The sequence below is a fragment of the Cottoperca gobio genome, unplaced genomic scaffold (genome assembly GCF_900634415.1).
Source record: "Cottoperca gobio unplaced genomic scaffold, fCotGob3.1 fCotGob3_240arrow_ctg1, whole genome shotgun sequence".
NCBI classification, from domain to species: domain Eukaryota; kingdom Metazoa; phylum Chordata; class Actinopteri; order Perciformes; family Bovichtidae; genus Cottoperca; species Cottoperca gobio.
Window position 1 is genome coordinate 395,830 of NW_021166866.1, and position 19,093 is coordinate 414,922.

Here is a 19,093-nt window from a genome sequence, read left to right on the forward strand (position 1 = left end):
CCCCTCTCCCTCTCTCCCTCGTCTCTCCCCCCCCCCCCCCCGATGTTGCATTGTACACAAACTGGAGCATTGTATGGCATGTGGTGCAGAGAATGAGTCAGACTGCCCACCAGCTGTGAGCCTAGCTTGCCAGTGGGGAGGAGTAAAGATATGTCATGCAGGGCAGCAGCCCAGGGTGATTTACAGGGCTGTTAGGATGGAGGCCAACAACAAGCTATGAAAATGTGCAGCGTACAGAGACATATTCAGACGACTATAGTAATAATAATGCTCTCGCTGAACACCCCACATATGCTCTTCTGCTACAAATCAGCATCAATGAAACCAGTGATTGTGTGAACTGCGGGGCCCCCACGCCTGCGTGTGGCGGTCCCAGTGGAGACAGATATAATGATAATCACAGTTTACTTTTTATTTTATTTTAGTGAAGAGTAGGGCTACACTGAGGACACCGTGAGGTCATGTCCTCAGTGCTGTCTCTGGGAACTTAGCTGACTTGAAGGGTGGGTTTGCTTATTGCAATATGATATAAATTCTTAAATGTCATCGTTATTTCAGTAAAACTAATTAAAATAACTAAAATGTGTGTTTGTGAAACATCGTCAGTGGACTAGGCTCATTGTGTACGGAGATTAACTAGAACTGCAACTAACGACTCATTCGATTAATCTGCAGATTATTTTCTTAATTAATCGATTAATTGTTTATATATTGTCAGAAAATAGTGAATAATGTCCATCGCAGTTAAAATATTATGTTTTGTCAGTTCAAAACCTAAAGACATTCACTTTAATATTATATCAAACAGAGAAAATAAGGAAATCTCCATATTTCAAAGGCTGAAAACAGCGTCTCATTTTATTATTTTCGATTTATCGTTGCAGCTCATGAAGATATAGAATGTGTAATAAATACAATTTGATTGACGTTTTGTCATTGTCTAGATATATATGTCCAGACTTATACATACAGTCTACGCCTCTAACTAATCTGGAGTTTTGATACTAATAATTTGCAGTATCTGATTTGACCTCCACGAAAAGACATCTTCATGTACGTGTTTCCTGGGGACACCAACACCACTTGCCTCCTGCGTGCCACCAAGCTGAGAGCTTATTATCCAATTAGCGGCGTTAGAGAAAGGGGTCGTCCTTGACACGGCAATTTCCCAATTAGAGAGGAACAAGTGAACGTGCTCCCCTACTTAGCGACACGTAAACGGGGCACTCGTGTCTTCACAGCAAAAGACAACTCTGTGTGTAAAAAATCTGCGAACGAAAAAAAAAAGAGAAAGCGCAATAACATGCACGCCTTGGTGAACGCCTTCATGCGCTGCCTCTCCTTCCTCTTGCCTCCCTCTTGGCTTTGTGTCAGCTTTTGCTTGTGGGTTGGGAATGAGTGCGAAGAGACGCTGCTGCGGCCCAATCCCAGAGCTCGTTTCAAAAGCAGAAAGCCTCTTACATATGAGGAAGTAGCAGCACTAGCAGCAGCAGCAGTAGAAGCCCAAGGAGGCTCCTGCCCGTCGGTCTCATCAGGTCCAGGCTGCGTCTCGCTGGCTGCTACAAGCCCCTCTGCTCCTCAGGGCCCTCCGTTGGGTCGGATCTGGATCGGGGGTCTTTGGCGAGCCGTGGAGCGCGTCTTTGGAGCCCCTTGGGTCCTTCTCCGCCATCACTGGTGCCCGAAGAAGCGTCGAGCAGCTTTACGCGCCCCGTATCCTGTCTGTGCCTTCGACTCGAGCAACATTCGAAGCTGCCAGGGAGGCGCTGCTGCTGCTGCTGCTGCTGCTGCCACTGCTGCTGCCACCACCGTGGAGGGGAAGGAAGCGGGTGGAAGCACCTTGACTTCGAGGAACATGAGCCTGTCCTCGGGGAGCCCCATCCCGAACCCAGCGGAGTGCGTCCTCGATGCGTCAGCGGAGCACGGCATCGATGAGGTAATCACCGTGGATCAGCACACGCAGGAGATGGGCACGGTGACGATAACAGTGGCCATTCAAGCAGCGGAGGAGGACGAGGAACCGGTGGAAGTGTCATCTAATACAAGTGACTTCCTCGGAGGCAGCTGTAGTGAGGACGAAATCGGAAGACATGACAAATCGAGGTTTGAGTTATTTCGCTACTTTAAGTTATTATTCAGACATGCTTATGGAGACTATATTGGTTAATACAAGTCAAGTGTATCATCATTTGGATGAACAAATAACAGTTTTCTATCCGTGACAGGCTTTTACTTTGATATGTGTTGTGAGTAAAGGTGAGTGTTCCCCCACGTACAGGCAGACTGGGTTCAGTGAGGTGGGGGGGTGAATGGAAGGTTTTCCTGCTCTGTATCAAGGTTATTGGAGCTCAACCAGTTTATTTCTGAGTCGCATTTTACACTGTAACTTCTGTGTGTGAACTGCCAGCACACGAGCAGCGTGGGTACAGTTAGGGATGTATTTATATCACTGAAAGAATGCCTCTAGTGTAGAAATATGCTGTACAAATAGCTATAATCATGACCGGTGTATGACACCACAATGTGCCAGGACAATAGACGCTCACAACTGGGAGTGTAAATGCTTGAAGGCTATTATTATCTCCCGGGTTGGGAGTGTTTAGCCACCTGTAGGCTGCACCAGAGCGGCACGAGCAGACACCTGAGAGACAGAGGATTGCACCTTTTCACTTTAATCCAATTCCCTTGCATCATGGTCTGCTATTTTTATCCTGTGGCCTATAAATTCCCTACTCTGACTGCGTGCGCAAAGAGTGAGTCAGTGATAGGAAGGCCAATGAAAATAAATCACTCCATCCATAGTGTGTGTGTGTGTGTGTGTGTGTGTGTGTGTGTGTGTGTGTGTGTGTGTGTGTGTGTGTGTGTGTGTGTGTGTGTGTGTGTGTGTGATATCAGTGGATTTATATCTTGAATAGATTTTTTTTTTTTTAAATTAATTTAGTAACTTCTCGAGGAATCCAAATAAATGAGAATTTGGCGATTATGGTGTTATTTCAGAACATTACATCACTTTACTGTAATGTGTTCTGGAAAAGACAACTTATATTACAATATCCAGACTCTAAGACCAGAGCTCAACGTTGATATGTGTAATATCCACCCTCAGACTTGGGGAGACCATATTGTGACGATGGCTGTTCAATAGATTTCATTTCTTTATCTCCAAACATTGGTTTTAATTTACATTAACCTGAATAAATTCCATGTAATCAGTTATTATTTTCTTTATGTCCCTCTCTGTTCATTGACTTGATGTTCTTTCTTATGCTCTGTAACTATCATTTCTTAAATGCAAATAAATGATAGGAAGCATGTACAGGTAGAAGTGCCTCGTCAGCGGCATGGCCGTTAACATTCCTCCAGAGACTCGGTGCACTACTTACTTGAAGTTCACTTCATTCAGTCTTTTAATTCACACCTTTAAATGATCTCGTGTGTGCTGACAGTGACGGTATTCTCTTCACAAAGCTCAGCTCGTGCTCGTCTTTATCTGAAGTCATGTGGAAGCAGTGGGCACGCGGCAGCTGTGCGGTCGGCTGTTGACTGAGGGTGTGAGCGGGAGGAAAAGGAGGGGAGGAGGTGATGAGTCATCCACAAAATTTCATTCAGACCCTCAGTGGAATCTGCTACCTGACTGCTGCTTCTCAGCTTCAGGCAGGCGTCAGAGACCACATTGTGCCCAAAAGCCTCAGCTATGCAGTGTTGGTACCAGTTTTTGTAAATTGTGTGAAGTTGATGCAGTTGATCACCATATTCTGTGTGGGAGGGAGAGCCTGTGACTCTGCAACCTTCAGATGGAGAGGTCTTGGCACTTTCAGGATTGGTGTGACTGAGGTCTGGCACCGCGGCCCGGAGACGCAGCTTGTCGACTGCTGCGACTCAGAATGAGGATGCATTTCTGCCAACAACTTGAAATGAAATGTGCAACAGTGGCAGAGTAGAGCTGCAACTCACGGTTATTTACATTATCGGTGAATCTGTCGGGTGTTATCGATTTTATTATTTATCGTTTGGTCGATGAAATGTCCGTCCCACTCCCTCAAAGTCCAAGCTGATGTCTTTTAAGTGTCTTGTTTTGTCAGTCATGTGTCGGTTTAACCCGTCGGTGCTCAAAGACTATATTTAGTACGGTAAGTATGACATTACACATCTTTAGATCACATAAGTCGGATTATTGATGTTTATGAAATGTGTGCATATCTTTGGTCTTCAGCATGTTGTGAGGTCATGGATACTTGATTGTGCTCCTTTCTGTAGTTTCTGAGAAACATTTACTTGCATACAATATTCAGTCTTCAAGCACATGAGACTGAAACATCATGAAATGTATAGAAGAAACGGTGACATGTTCCCAAAGACTACATTTAGTTTAATAAGGAAAAACACTTTTCTGCCAACAGTTTGAACGATTTTTGCCTCGAACAAAAGGAAATACATTTGAGTTGCAGACACAAATGGGTTAATATGATGTAAAACGAGAAAAGCAGGAAATCTCAAATATTTGAGAGGCTGAAAAACACATTTCCTGCCATTTTTACATGAGAAACGACTGAACTCTGCAGCTCTGAACCGTTTAGGATGTGAAACGTTCCTGGAAAGAGTCTCTGCTGACTGTTGCGTGTTGTCTTCCCACACACAGCGGTGCCGGCACCAGCGGAGGGGAGTTGGAGGAGGAGAGCTGGCAGCCCCCAGATTCAGAGCTCATCCAGAAGTTGGTCGCTCAGATTGAGTACTACCTGTCTGATGAGAACCTGGAGCATGACGCTTTCCTGCTCAAACACGTCCGGCGCAACAAACTGGGATTTGTCAGCGTCAAGTTGCTCACTTCATTCAAAAAGGTAACCGTGGCTGCAAAGCACTTTGGTCTCGTGCGGAGGAAACCGCTCGCTCTGATTAGGCTGGAAATGACACGCAGCTAAATTATAGCGTACGCACCTCCAAGCTACAGTAAGAGCCCATAGGTGCCTCCATTATCTCAATCATCGTGTCCCGTGTCCATGTGGATAATACATTCTGTAACGAAAGCTTTGGTTGGATATTAATATTCCTGAGCTGATTGTCTGCTGAATATACCCGGACACAATCTGTACACTGAACAAAATGTACAAAGTAACTTTAAAGCACGGCTGAGAAGAAGTTTAAAATGGAAACCTGGGTAAAGCTTTTTGCCATTTTTTAAATTCCCAGTGACGCGCAGACTCGTGGGAATTGAATAGCAATAATAATAATATAATAATAATAATAATAATAATAATAAGCTTTATTTGTAGAGCACCTTTCATACAAGAATTGCAGCCAAAAGTGCTTCACAGCAAAAACATAACAATTAGTACAAGATTAGAATAAGAGCATTTACATTACAATAATCACAGTGTAGATGTAAATGAGTGTGAAGTAGCATTAAAAATATTATGAAATAGCAGCATTAAAATAGTATAATTTAACAGAATTAAAATATAAAATATCAGAATTAAAATAGTATAAAATAGCAGAATTAAAATAATATAAAATAGCAGAATTAAAATAGTATAAATAACATTGGACATCATGCCTAGTTTCCGTTCTGTGCCGTACTTAACGACCTCCTGAAACCACATTCATCACATTCTTGTAAATGTTTTAAACTATCAGTCATATGTTGAAAGCATGAGATCCACAGTGATCTGTGGCCCTTCAGCTGGTTTACTCCCCGTGTCATAAACAAACCCCAGTTTGTTAAGTTTTATGAAATCAGTTAAAGCAATATATTCTTTAATCTTTCACTAATTGTGTGAAGAACATGAAACACATTTATCAGAGAACCCATGAAGCAGTTCATTTGATGCATCCATCTGAAATGTATCCGTTACCTTTACACATTCAATGTTAAACCAGTTTTAGCAAACATGAACCGTGCAGAATGAAACCATTGAATGAGTTTAAAGTGACAGAGTAGCAGCATTAAAGATGGTATAAGAGATCAGCATGAAGAGAAGAGATGTTTTTAGTTTACTGCTGAAGGGATGTCTGCAGGTGAAGGGTCCATAGCTTTGACTGTTTCTAGTGTCAACATGAGATCGGTTGAGATGCAATGATTTCTCACATTGATTCACAACAGCTGTTTACTTTAGACCATCCATGCAGATATGTTGTGGAGGTATTTTTAATCTGCTTATGCCACAAGTGATAGGAGTCCACACACACACACACACACACACACACGCGCTCATTTTTAATATAAACAAGCGTTCACATTTGAGCCTGACGACGCTGAGTCATTATACAGTGATGGAGGTAATGCAGTGGAGCCAGGATGTTTGGTACAGACATTGATTCAGGAAGTATGGCTGACAGGAAGGCAGCGTGATGCTGCTGACAGGCTCAAGTTATTGTTTAGCCAATGTTTCTTTAGTTTAAGCTCCATAACTCTGAAGGAGACACTACTGCACTGGGCAGTCTGCTTTAAGAGTGGTTCAGAGAACACATGTATGAATGTTACAATACATATCTTTAAAGGAGCTTTTCTCTAAAGGAGCTTTTTCTCACACTCTTCAGCAGAAGTCTCCACTTCAGCTAGCACTTACATACACCAAACTTTCCACTTTCATTCCTCTCTATATTCTGAAGCTTTGTGCAGAGGGCTTTGTTCACATGTCACTCACAGCTCATGTTATACAACATTTTGTTCCTGCACATATTGCTAATATATATTTTGTTATGGCTGATGACGGGTGATAAAGAGAAATGAAAATCCAAAATGATAGAATTTTGATAATTTCTGTTCTTGAAATGTATGCTACACGCTGGAACATATTTAATAAGTTAATGCCTCTTCTGCATGTTTAACTGGGGAAGTTTCATAGTGATATATGAGTTAAAAGAGAGTCAATATATAACCTAATAGTTATGAGATAGCCCTCTTCAAATACTTGGCATCCCACCCATGTAACACAAGCATTGTCTCTTTGCAGGTGAAACACTTGACTCGTGACTGGAGAACAACTGCTTACGCTCTGAGACACTCGAAGATACTTGAGCTGAACGATGAGGGGCGGAAGGTGCGGCGTAAAACCGCAGTGCCAGTCTTTGCCAGCGAGTCGTTGCCCAGCCGCATGCTGCTGTTAAGTGATTTGCAGAGCTGGCCCGAGCTGGCAGCTCTCACGAAGGATAATGGAGTCAGTGAGGGTGCAGCCACTCAGCAGGAGCAGCTGATGAAGCTGCTGCTGAAAGAGTTCGGCACGTACGGTGCCATCGCCTCCGTCAGAGTCCTGAAGCCCGGGAAGGACCTGCCGGCTGACCTGAAGAGGCTGAGTGGCCGCTACACTCAGCTGGGCACTGAGGAATGTGCCATTGTGGAGTTTGAGGAGGTGGAGGCTGCTGTTAAAGCCAACGAAGCTGTGGGGTGTGAGGATGGAGGGGCCGGTTCCCTGGGGTTGAAAGTAGTCCTGATTGGCACCAAGCCTCCCAAGAAGAAGGTACCCAAAGAGCGGCCGCGCGAGGAAGGAGGGATGCGCAAAAGTCGCTCGCTCAACAGCAGAGTACGTGAGCTTCAGTACCACGGGGACGACTCGGCCTGCAGCTCCTCGGATACTGAGAGCAACCCTACGTCCCCTCGGCTAGCCAGAAAGTCCCAGTCCTGCAACAAGCTGAGCCCCACCACTGCAGGCATCAACTTTCCAGAACAATCACCTCAGTCCTACGATGTCCCCGCGTAACAGTCCCTGGTCGAGCCCCCGTGCCAGCCCCTGTCCTCAGCGCAAATCTCCTCAATCCCACAAGTCTCCCTTAGCCAGCGAGGGCAGACTGAGCCCCGAGCCTGGGCGCCGCTGGGCAGACTACTCCTCGGACAGTAGCCTCACCCCGTCGGGGAGCCCGTGGGTTCAGAGGCGCAAGCAGGTGGCGTCTCAGGAGAGCAGTCCGGTGGGAAGCCCGATGCTGGGTAGAAAGATCCAGAACGCCGACGGCCTGCCACCCGGCGTAACGAGGCTGCCGAGGGGTCCCGACGGCACCCGTGGCTTTCACTGTGTCTCCGTTGCTGAGAGGGGAAAGACTGCTGCTACTCAGACTTGATACGTGGATCCTCCTCACGCGTTCCTCGTCCCCCAGAAATAAAATTTGAATTGGGAAATGTGAGCTGTTCTTGGCCGCGTCGCTCTACCACCCCCCCACACCCCACACCCCACATTTGAGAATGTAGATATATTTTTGTTGAGTGCATCAGTTTTCAGTCTTTGTTATATTTTTATACGACGTTTTGAGTTACCATGGCAACATTAGTGATTTACTAATGGACATTTGAGTGAATGTAAATTGACATTGCTTTGAAATGGACGGTCATCTCCATTGCTGTCTAAACTTGTTTTACATGGGGGTGGAGAGGGAATTCCACTTTTTTTTTTTTATTGAATGTGTCCTCTCGTCTTGTGTGTAGAAGCTCACAACATTGTCTGTGGATGGTGTGTACATGTGTAAGTGGTGTAAGTGGCACATGGACTTGATAGAGATATCACCATATGCCTTTTTTTCCGTATTTGTCTACTGTGAGTTTTATTTTTTACATGCTATTTAAACTGAGGCCATAATTGCTCCACTGCCATGAAGGTTGGACAGTTAAATCTGGGACTTGATATTTTTTATTTTTTTATTTCAATATTTTCAGTAGGCTCTTAGTCGGGAACGTCCCGGCCTGTAAATGTTCATTTGTTCGGCACTTGGCTGCTTTATTTATTATTTTAGCTTTATTTTCATTTTTTTCTTGGCATCCGTTTCCATCAGTCTAAGCTCTGTGAGGTACAAGGGATGTTCAGGTCAGGCAGAATAAAATGCTCTTATGTTCTTGCCTTTACATCTGAGCTGGGGTATTTGTACAGTGCGATTCCTATTGTACAAATAAATCACTAAAATTGCAATTTGCCTGACTTTCTCTTTTTGTTTGTGGCGTTCGCGATGGTCTTAAACAACCATGATGCAATCTTCATTTTATTTCAATATGGAAGTGAGATAATGTTGTCGTGCCAAGACTGCAGAAGCGATTCTACAGTCAGTCATAGTTGGAAGGCAAAATTGGCACAAAGGTTTGTGTTTTAAGGGACTACACAGATGGGAGGATGGTAAGAAAGATAAACATAACATTGACAAATCGGTGGAGCAGACCAGGTGCACATGCAATTTATTCTTTGTCTGTGCAATGCCAGATTTCATGTTTTTAGACTTTTGACACTGATAATCAGGAAAGTGGTGTCATAATGTATACAAGTAGGGCTGAAATTAAATGATCACTATATTAATTGTTTATTTTCTCGTTTGGTCTATAAAATGTCAGATAGTGAAACATGTCCATCCCAGTTTCTCAAGTCATTAAATGTCTCAAAGATATTCCCTGACATTTAGTCGATCGTCAAAAATACTTTCTGTTTGACGAATCGTTGCAGCTTAATCTACACGTGCTCTAGATTGAATATATAATGTATAACATAACGGGTGGCTGAAGTATCCTTACCTCCTCCAGTCAATATGTAGCTGAAGCACCTTTTTGACAGCAATTTCAGCTTTGAGTGCAAGTGAATAGGTCTGTCAGGTTTGCACATCTGAACATCCCCACTCATCCTTTGTCCGAGCGCCGTCACGTTGCATGGAGACTTGCGGGAACACCAATTTTCAAGTCTCGCCACAGATTCTTGATTAAGGGTTCTGAATTGGACGGCATCATTGTTTTGGATACAGAACATTCTGGTCTAGCATTGAGTGTTATGTTTGGGGCTGTTGTCCTGCTAGAAAATAAGTTATTTCCCACGGACTGAAAGCAGATTTTCCTCTAGGATTTGTCTGAATTGTGCTGCTTTTGTTAACCTTTTTTTATAAGCTTTCTAGGGCCGGCTACAGAGGAGCATCCCCACAGCATGATGCTGCCACCGGGCTTCATTCTGGGGATGGTGTGTTTCTGTTTGACTTGCACAGGATTTAGTATGTTTACTGACCATGTTTTAAGTCATCCAAATACATTGATATATATATATATATTCAAATTTAAAAGCAAATGAACGGACTAAGAAAAAGGATGACTTTTTGAATTGCCCTAAGGAGAAAAGTGAGGTAAGCTTTAGGGTTTGCTTCCAGGTTGCAGGTGCACAATGAGAAAAACTGGATTTTCAAAGCTCAGTTAAAAACAGCCGGCACCTGCAGCGTGATCCAATCATTTGGTTGGTTTGATAAGTTCCAACATTGAAAGTCAAGAACAAAGCAACGTAAGGTAGTAAAAAAAACAGTAAGGGCCTTTTATATAAATGAAACCCTGAGTGTCAGAGAGAGAGAGAGGGCGACCCAACGCAAGCATACAATCAGGAAGTTGTGATTTCTTCTGCCTTTGATTGGCTCAACTCCCCCTGACTTCATTCTAACCGAGGGAATAACAGCTGATTGGGATAAATACCACACAATGGAACTATTCTTATGTGAGTTCTATGTAATTAGCATGAAGCACACAGCTCGCACACTTGATTATTACAATCTAATACATTTTACTGCAGAGTGATAAACGGCATACTAGGGCAAGAACAAGGCTGGGATAACGTTGTCATAGCAACAGCCTGTTTGCCCTCCTTGGCTGAGATGCCCCTCTGCAGCAGAACATAAAGTTTTATATTTTGCGGTTGAGGTCGCATAAATGGGAGTAACCAAAAATTATTAAAGTGAAACCAAATTAAACGATCCAAACTACATTTGTTCATTTGGTTTGTTCTTTGAATTATTAATTCAAGTGTTTACAAAAGACAAGACGAGTTACTTTGGACATGAGTTTTATGTCAACTTACACTATGACCAGTTTATTTTATTTCATTAATCTTTATAATTTCAAACAATTTTCTAATTTAAAATTGATTTGTGGTTAAATTATCTTATTTTACACCATTCAGTTACATGCTGGTGGGGTGAGAGTTAAAATGTCTGTGCACGTCCCCGTCAGCTGCAGCATGCACGTATAAAAAGCACGCTACTCTATGACTGATGAGAAAGTTTCCTCAATAAGTGTCCGACAATGCAGATGAAACATGTTTTATTCCGACAGAAGAAACCTTTTTGTTGCTTACTAAGCTAAGCATGTTGAGTCACAAGGTGTTTAAAAGAATTCTTCTCATCAATCCATCAAAGCTCTTCTTCCACAGACACTTAGGTTTCCAGAAGAGCCTTTGAAAGATATTTAATCTTGCAAACATTTACGCAAAGTTGTCTGGAATGATCCTTTTCACTAAGCAGCTGTTTCCAGATGCAGGTGCATTAATCATAACAACTCTTGCGATGTTCTGATAAGGAGATCTCCACTCAACTCATTAGTGCCTTTAAAAACATCATCGGCTGCACCAGCGATTTGCATCTCATAGCAAATGGTGTGACGCAGACACGATGAATGAATTAGTGTTTTACATTTGTTCTGAATTAAGATCATATTGCAGAGCTCTGCCGTCATTAAAGGGCCCTCTCTGCTGATTAGTGTCACAACAAATTAACTCTCCATTGTGATTCAATGTTAAAAATAAAATAAAATAGAAAAGTCCAGGGGTGGTGAACACATTTGAAAGGCTCTGTCATTTCGGTGTGACAGTTGGATGCTTGCAGAGCCGTCAGATTGTTCTGTTGATCCACTTTGAGTTGGAGATGTTATCTCCTGTAGGAGTAAACATAATGAGAGGACACAATCTGTCACAGGGTCACTCAGAGCTGCGATGGGACTAAGTGGGTTTGTGCAAGAGAGGAATGAATAAGCTTTTGTTCTCCTCTTTGCATGATTAGCAATTCAAAATCAGGAAGTCGTGATTTCGTCTGCCGTGGACGGACAATATATTGGCTGAACTCCCACTGACTGCTCATTCTAGCAGTGAGAATAATCACTGTTTGGGATGAGTACCACACAATTTAACTATTATTCTTACAAGATAAAGTTCGATGTAATTACCATTAGATGGTTTCTTACTCGCAGCTAATGGGATATCATCAAATGGATAATAAACGTAAATACCACTCTGGCCATTATTTGTAATTGGACAGAAGCCTTTTGTGTTTGAATGAGAAGTTATATAATAATTGAGTTGGTCGATGCAGTCTGGGTCTCAGAGACACCAACGTCTACAGATACTTATATCATACAGTTTATAGCACTGTATAAAGCTATAATAATATATATGTATACTTTATATATATATATATACTTTTTATAAATATATACTTTATATATATATATAAAGACTTTTTATAATATATATATATATATTATATATAAAGTTATATATAAATTATATATATTCTATATATAAAATATATAAAAGTAATATAAGGATACCCTTATGTATAATATATAATAAAGTATATATATATCTATATAATTATATATATATAAATAATATACTCTATATATATATATATATTAAAATATATATACTATATATATATGATATAAATTATAAAGTATATATTATTTATATATTCTATATATAAAGTATTATATTTATATATATATATATATAATATATATATATATTATACTTTATATATATATTTATACATATAAAGTGTATACTTTATAATACTTTATATATTTATATATATACACTTTATTTATGTATATATACATATATACTATTTATATTTACTTTACTTAGAGGAAACAATGTAGCCACTTACTAACTCATAATCACATTATAATGCATTATAAAAAGATTGTAATGTATTACAACTAGAGGAATTATAATACACTATGATCCTTGCAAAATGTTTACCTGACCATAAAAAAGAGTTTACTTTATTATTGTTATAAAGCATTATGAATATTTACGAGTGCAGCAGATTATAAACACACTTATAATGCGTTTTATTGTGCATTCAGCTTGGTGTTATACTAAAGTAGTCATCATATTTATCATAGTTTTAAATGCATGTAGAATTACATGCATTTACACAGAAGGATACACAATACTTATACTCTTAGGAACACGCGTCACCACAGTATGATCCCGACACACTGAGGTCGTGCTGAGGCGTCAGGAGTAGCAACAATCACAGGGATGTTGGAGAACCTTGTCAATATTCAAGTCACTGGTTTCCAAAAGGTGACTTGCAGAATATAGGAGAGGATTCCACAACTCTAAGAGTGTATGACACACACTTGCATCAGTCTGTGGGAGGGAGCTGCACAGTAGTGAGTGGGCGGTGGCACATTTGAGGAACTAGAATTAAGGGTGGAGTAAATGTAAAACAGCCTCTGCAAAAGCAGCCAATTGGAAGAGTCGACACAAAAACCAAGAACTCACTAAGAAGGGAACGATCGTCTCCCTCCTGTGAAGTTCACCCTCACATAACACGAGCGCACATGCATGAAATATAGAAACATTTACAAAACTGATTCATTAAAACTAATGTTTAATTTCTGGAAGGTTCCTCCGCACCAGGTGACCCTCCTGACCCCCCTCCTTCTGTCACACGCCTGTGGGTAACACGGGCTCCTGACACCACTGTCTCGTGGTTAATGTGAGAAAACGCACAGACAGCTGTGAAAATGACCTCCGCTAAGAATAGAGGCTGAGAGGGGGACAGCGCTCACCCCTGCTTGGAACAAACCATCTGTCCTGATCAAGTTCCCTCTTGTGAAAACATGATAAACTTTGTACAGGATGGGAAACACTTTCAACACTCAGCCACGATAGTCCTTTCATTTCTGCTCTTGTGAATTATACAATTTAAATATCTTTGTGTTCAGTTTAGCCGTCGAAATCCATTTCTCTTTTGCAAAACCTGATAAACCAACGCATTAATGTAAACATTGACCCTGGTTCTGTACGACTGCGTCCTTTCTTTAGTCGATTAGTCACATCTTTCGGATTCGTTCATGCTGAATGACTTATTTCTAAGAAACTTATAATCATGAAGTTGTTTTTACAGATTAAATCAACTAATCGTCAACAAAGTCGTACTCAGAATGTCTTTAGTGGAGGACGTGCATCCTGCTTGTTCAATTAGATAAGCACATGTAATATTTTTACAATTTTATTCACATAACTTAAAAAATGTCATTTACAGTGTTTGAAAGAGAATAAATGACCCGACACTGAGAACAAAAATCATATTTACATGAAATGCGAGGTGAGCCCATGTGTGAAGATGTCACACAGAGCCGGTTTTACAAAGTGAAGAGTGTTAATGAGTGAGGAAGAGGAAACCACGAGCACCTGCAGTTTGCTAATGCAACACATGTGTTTCTATATTAATCATGTACAAACAAACAGTTAGATTATTATCTCTGTATCTGACACGTCATGACAGAAATGAGACTGCCTCTCTACCAGTTCCAGTTTGAAGATAAAGTCTTTATTTTTACAACATTTGATCTTTATCAAAGAACTTTCAATTTACAACATTTGATTTGAGTTTATGAAAAGCCATGGCATCATTTATCTAATCCTCTAAAGGGATGGTTCACATGTTTTAAAGGTGGGGTCAGTGTATTACTGAGCAACAACCAGCACTTTCCACTTTCCAACGGTGAACTGAAGCTTTTGTCTCTTCAAAGCCGCCAGACTCCTTTGACAAACAGTCATTGTCCCTCGCAGAAGGCGAGTTCTTGTCTATCAGCACCAGAACATGTGCTTCACAAACCAGTCGCATCCACTGAGTGGTAGAATGAGGTAAAATGACTGTTTTTGTCAAAGGAGTCTGGCGGCTTTGAAGAGAGCGTACAGAACAGCTTCAGTTCACCGTCGGGAAGAGTTGCCTGATGCCAAGCTGTGAAAATATTCTAAATATAGCGTACACTTAAAACGGTTATCGATTGTTTTTAAGTGGATAAAACAAGTGTTGTTGTCCACAGCAGCACATAGCTTTACTTCCGTAGCCGTGCTCCTTCCTTCCGCCATCTACTACGCTGACTTTGGATAAGTACAAACAATCCGAACTATCCCTTTAAAAGGCAACTTAACCGCTTTCTTACAGTTGTGACCCGACTGAATGTGGGGGAAATAAAGAAGATGTAAAAGAACCGTTGAACTCATCTACAAGACCGACTGTCTGTCGTCAATAAAAAGACCTGAACAAATTCCCTTCTGCATATTCATGCTTTCTTTCAGGACATAAATATTACCCTTCAGCTTCTCCATTGTTTCTGGTGTCACCATTAAGAGCTCTGTAGCTATGGCGACCATTTGACCCCCCATTGACGCATTTACCTTGCAATAAGGGCCGAGCAACACACTGCTCCAAGGTGGCAAGATGTCTGTGAAAGCCCTGCTCCACGGGAAACCAAACCTATCTCTACATCAGCATGACGGAGCCTAACCAGCAGTCAAACCAACCAGATGCACGAGAGATAATGACCGGCTCCTCGTCCCCCTGCACAGATCCATCTGCAGAAGCTCAACAGGAGACGGACGCTGTGTGATTGGGACTGATCTGACGGTTTGTGTGGGTAGAGTCTTCGTTGGTGTAATGAGGAAAACACTTCCTGCCGGTTAGCAGATGGGATGAGGACGTGTTGCGCAGAGAGTCTGGGCAGGCAAACGTGGCAAGAACACAGATCTTCTGAGGGAAGCGGTTTGAAAGGGGGAAGAGGGCACAAACCATCCAGCCATGTCTCCAGAGCTTCAGATGTAAAGAGAGCCGTCAGCAGGTCCCACGTAACCAACCCCTACCAGGAGAACATCGATCAAAGTCCAAATGCCCAGGCCTCCAAAGCTGAACAGCTTGCCCAGCCCCTCTCTCCACTGGCCCAGATAAAAGCGATCAGCCCCAAAGCCACCGAGCGTAATGCTACAGGAGAGGAAACACAAAGATGCTTAGAGCGCACATACCGATTGGAGTTCATGTTTTTGTAGCATCTAAGGCATCACACTGCAGGCGTTAGTGCTCAAATCAGACTTTTATTTCTTTGTTTTAAACGTCACCAATCAGATCACGGTCCTCAACTGACTCCCCCAGCACACAACTGACAGATGAGTGACGTTTTTTGTAATTCATAATTCTCACTGAGGTTGCATTACAAAAATCAGACCTGTATCTGATTCAGGAACACATGTGGAAAAGGCCCAAATTAGAATTGAAAAGATCAGATTCCATGTGATTTGTGCCGCTTTGCCTGCAGTCTGAACGTGGCCTCAGCTGGTCTTAACTCGTGTGACACTAGTGGCAGGTTTACCTGAGTGCTAAGGCCGTTGACCATTTGTATCCACCAGTCCAGTTACAAAATAAACGCTTCTGAAAATGTCTTTTACCTAAAAAAGAAAAATAGATTTAGTGGACAGAGACAGTGCACACGATGTTCCAAACAAACAAACAGAAACCACAATAATATTTCAGGAAAACAAATAGCATGACTGAAAACACATATCCCTTTATAAAAAAATATATATAAATAATATATAAAAAAAAATATATATATATATATATATATATATATATATATATATATATATATATAATAATATATATATATATATATATATAAAAAAGCATATGGACATAATTACTCCAAAGTATTATTTTTAAATCACATTAAATCATCACCTAACAGCCTTTATGCTCCTCCCATGACTGCATGGAAAAGACTAACACTACATAGGAAACCTAAAAAAACAAAACAATTCACATTTCCGAGGAAAAAGGTAATTTAATGTATTTTTAAACTGGGTGAGAACATTTGTAAAACTCTCACTTCCCTTAACAACTGAGACACAGACACACAACTGAAGGTAAAGTAACCAAGCAGGCTTTACGACAGAGCCTTTGACTTACCTAAACAATGTACATGGTCTAACACGTCACAGGTGGCGTTGTAGCGCTTGCGTGGGCAGGACACTGTCATACAGTTGGTAGAGTTTTTGCAGCGGTACTGGGACGGGTCCAGCTGCCAGCAGAACTGACAGGTGATGGAGAGAGAGAAGTTGGCTTGCTGCTGTCCCGACTCCACCTGCAAACATAAAGAAAAACATCAGGTCATCAATACACAGATATTCCCAAATTAAAGCACCACAGCTGTTTCTTAAAATAACAGTTTTCTTTCATCACACTACACAACGATTTGTCTTGGGAACTTTTGTCAAGCAACATTTAAATCACTTCCACAAAGCAAGACTTTGTTTCATTTCCTTTTTAACAATGAGCTAAACAGCAACAGACTTCTAAGTATAAATCTCCCTCCATGCATCACAGATCTATCACAAGATGAACTGTTACTTACTATGCAGTGAACTCCTTTTTTGGGTTTACAAGTGAAGGAAGTCGGTTTCCTGTAGGTGCAGTTGTGTTGATAATTGCAGTGCAAGCAATCAGCTGGCAGGCGCCGACACAAACCCCCGCTAGGACACCTGGAAGTGTAGCTCTCTTCATCTGCAGGGGACTCTGCAAAACAGGAAATGTTAGATCACAGGAGTGTTTCCATTTCTAGCAAGAATAATCAACGCAATGTTAAAAAGCTTTGGTGCAAGTTACTGTCATGGCTGTCTGAGATCATCACTGGGTGTGGCGATACACTTGTAACCGAATCCCTCTGAATCTCTTGCCAAATGTAGAAAATAAGGCTGTGGGAGGTGAAAGACTAACATTGCTCGCTGATGACCGATTATCCTATTAAGGCTGCCTGCTGGTCAGCAACAGTGCATTCTCTATATATAGTATACGGATTATTAGAAGCATTTCCAGCACCTTGTGGAACCGCTGTAAAATATATACATGCTTAAAATAAACTCTAGTTCCAGGTCATAGTTAGTTTGATGAATACCTGATGTGTTCACTTACCTGAGGCTGCAGCAGGCACCACTGGGCTGGTGATGACAGGTTCTTGCGGGGCATCCCTGGTGTAGGAAGGCTCCTGGCCAACATGAGGAGAGCTCAGGTAACCTGACGAGCAAACCAGACATTAAAGAAGATTCTTCTGCTTATCTGATATCACCAACATTATAAAAACACAATATAAACAATAAATATTGTGCTGATTTTGGAAATAATGAGCAATATTTTTTGCTGCATTGTCGTGTTACGAGACAGACATGCCATGGTTAAATATAAAGTAGAAGTCTAGTGCACGTGTTGGTAATTAAAAATGGATTGCATTGAAATAAAAAAAATGTAAGCTAAGCTAGCTAACGTAACAGTTAGGCGTCAACTGACTAGAAACACGTCTTGTAAATTAGCATGAGCAACTGTTAGCTCTCATATATTGTACATTAAACACTGTGTAATTAAACAACCCGCCTGGTGTATTAGACAAACAGCTGTTGAATCAGCGCTACTCACTGCATCCAATGTTTTCATTGCTAACTAGCTAACCTTAGGTGCACTAGCGTTAGCTCGCTGGCTAACCAGTTAATGCTAACTCATTGGGAGGAAGCTACGGTTAGTACGACAAATGTAAGCTAGCTATAAACACGAGTGAAGCTGGTTTGAATATGTGACTGCCCCCCCCCCTAAACATACCGTTAACACATTGTAAGACCAGGTCCATAAACAAAACGATGACAATTCCGTAGGTTTTAAAGCATCGTCCTCGGTCCGGTCTCCAAATCTGACAGATAGTGGCCATTGTTGTAGCAGAGCTAACCGAAGCTGCGTTCAAGTCATGTAGGAAATAAAAGGATCATCAGCAGTCTCGAGGCATGAAGAGGCAAGTGCTTCATTATGCACAGCAGAATAGGACAGGTAAATTTTCCTTAACATATCATGACCTTATTCTCTTTAAATTACAAGTTTATTCTCGTAATATACAATATATAATATTACCTTTTCCCCCCACAAAATATTACGAATTCCAAAAGAACGATGTGTTTTGAACGAGCAGGAAGTCTTTGTGAAACACAAAGTCAGGGGTTTATAAATTAATGAATCATTAAAAAAAGGTTAATTCCCCAAACAAACACAAAAAAAGATGGAAGAGTAAATAATGCTACATGTGTTTACTCAGCAGGGATAACACTAAATTATATTTTATTCAGATTTTTTCTGTTTTCCTCAACATAAATTGTGTGCTTCATCAGAATGCATGAAATTAAGAGTTTGAGCCCCGACCCCCACTAATGTTGAAAACTACGCCCTTAAATGAAAGGCGTATAGGTGTTTGATTATCAAGCACAACACATTTCTGTAA

General features: G+C 41.3%; 2 protein-coding genes across 2 annotated transcripts; one reads left to right on the forward strand and one right to left on the reverse strand.

Annotated features, from left to right (window-relative positions):
* Positions 1-1,151: 1,151 nt before the first annotated feature.
* Positions 1,152-8,885, forward strand: larp6a (La ribonucleoprotein 6, translational regulator a). The gene is given in 4 exon segments (XM_029426794.1): positions 1,152-2,100; positions 4,637-4,835; positions 6,948-7,631; positions 7,633-8,885. Coding segments are annotated over 4 exon segments (2,094 nt in total). The 5' UTR covers positions 1,152-1,303; the 3' UTR covers positions 8,047-8,885.
* Positions 8,886-13,994: 5,109 nt separating this feature from the next.
* LOC115005026 (TM2 domain-containing protein 3-like) lies at positions 13,995-18,580 on the reverse strand. The gene is made up of 6 exons (XM_029426810.1): positions 18,427-18,580; positions 17,749-17,850; positions 17,192-17,352; positions 16,747-16,921; positions 16,151-16,226; positions 13,995-15,765 (listed from the first exon to the last, which is right to left on the reverse strand). The coding sequence occupies exons 1-6, from the start codon at positions 18,530-18,532 to the stop codon at positions 15,600-15,602; spliced, it is 786 nt and encodes a 261-aa protein (XP_029282670.1). The 5' UTR covers positions 18,533-18,580; the 3' UTR covers positions 13,995-15,599.
* Positions 18,581-19,093: the final 513 nt, after the last annotated feature.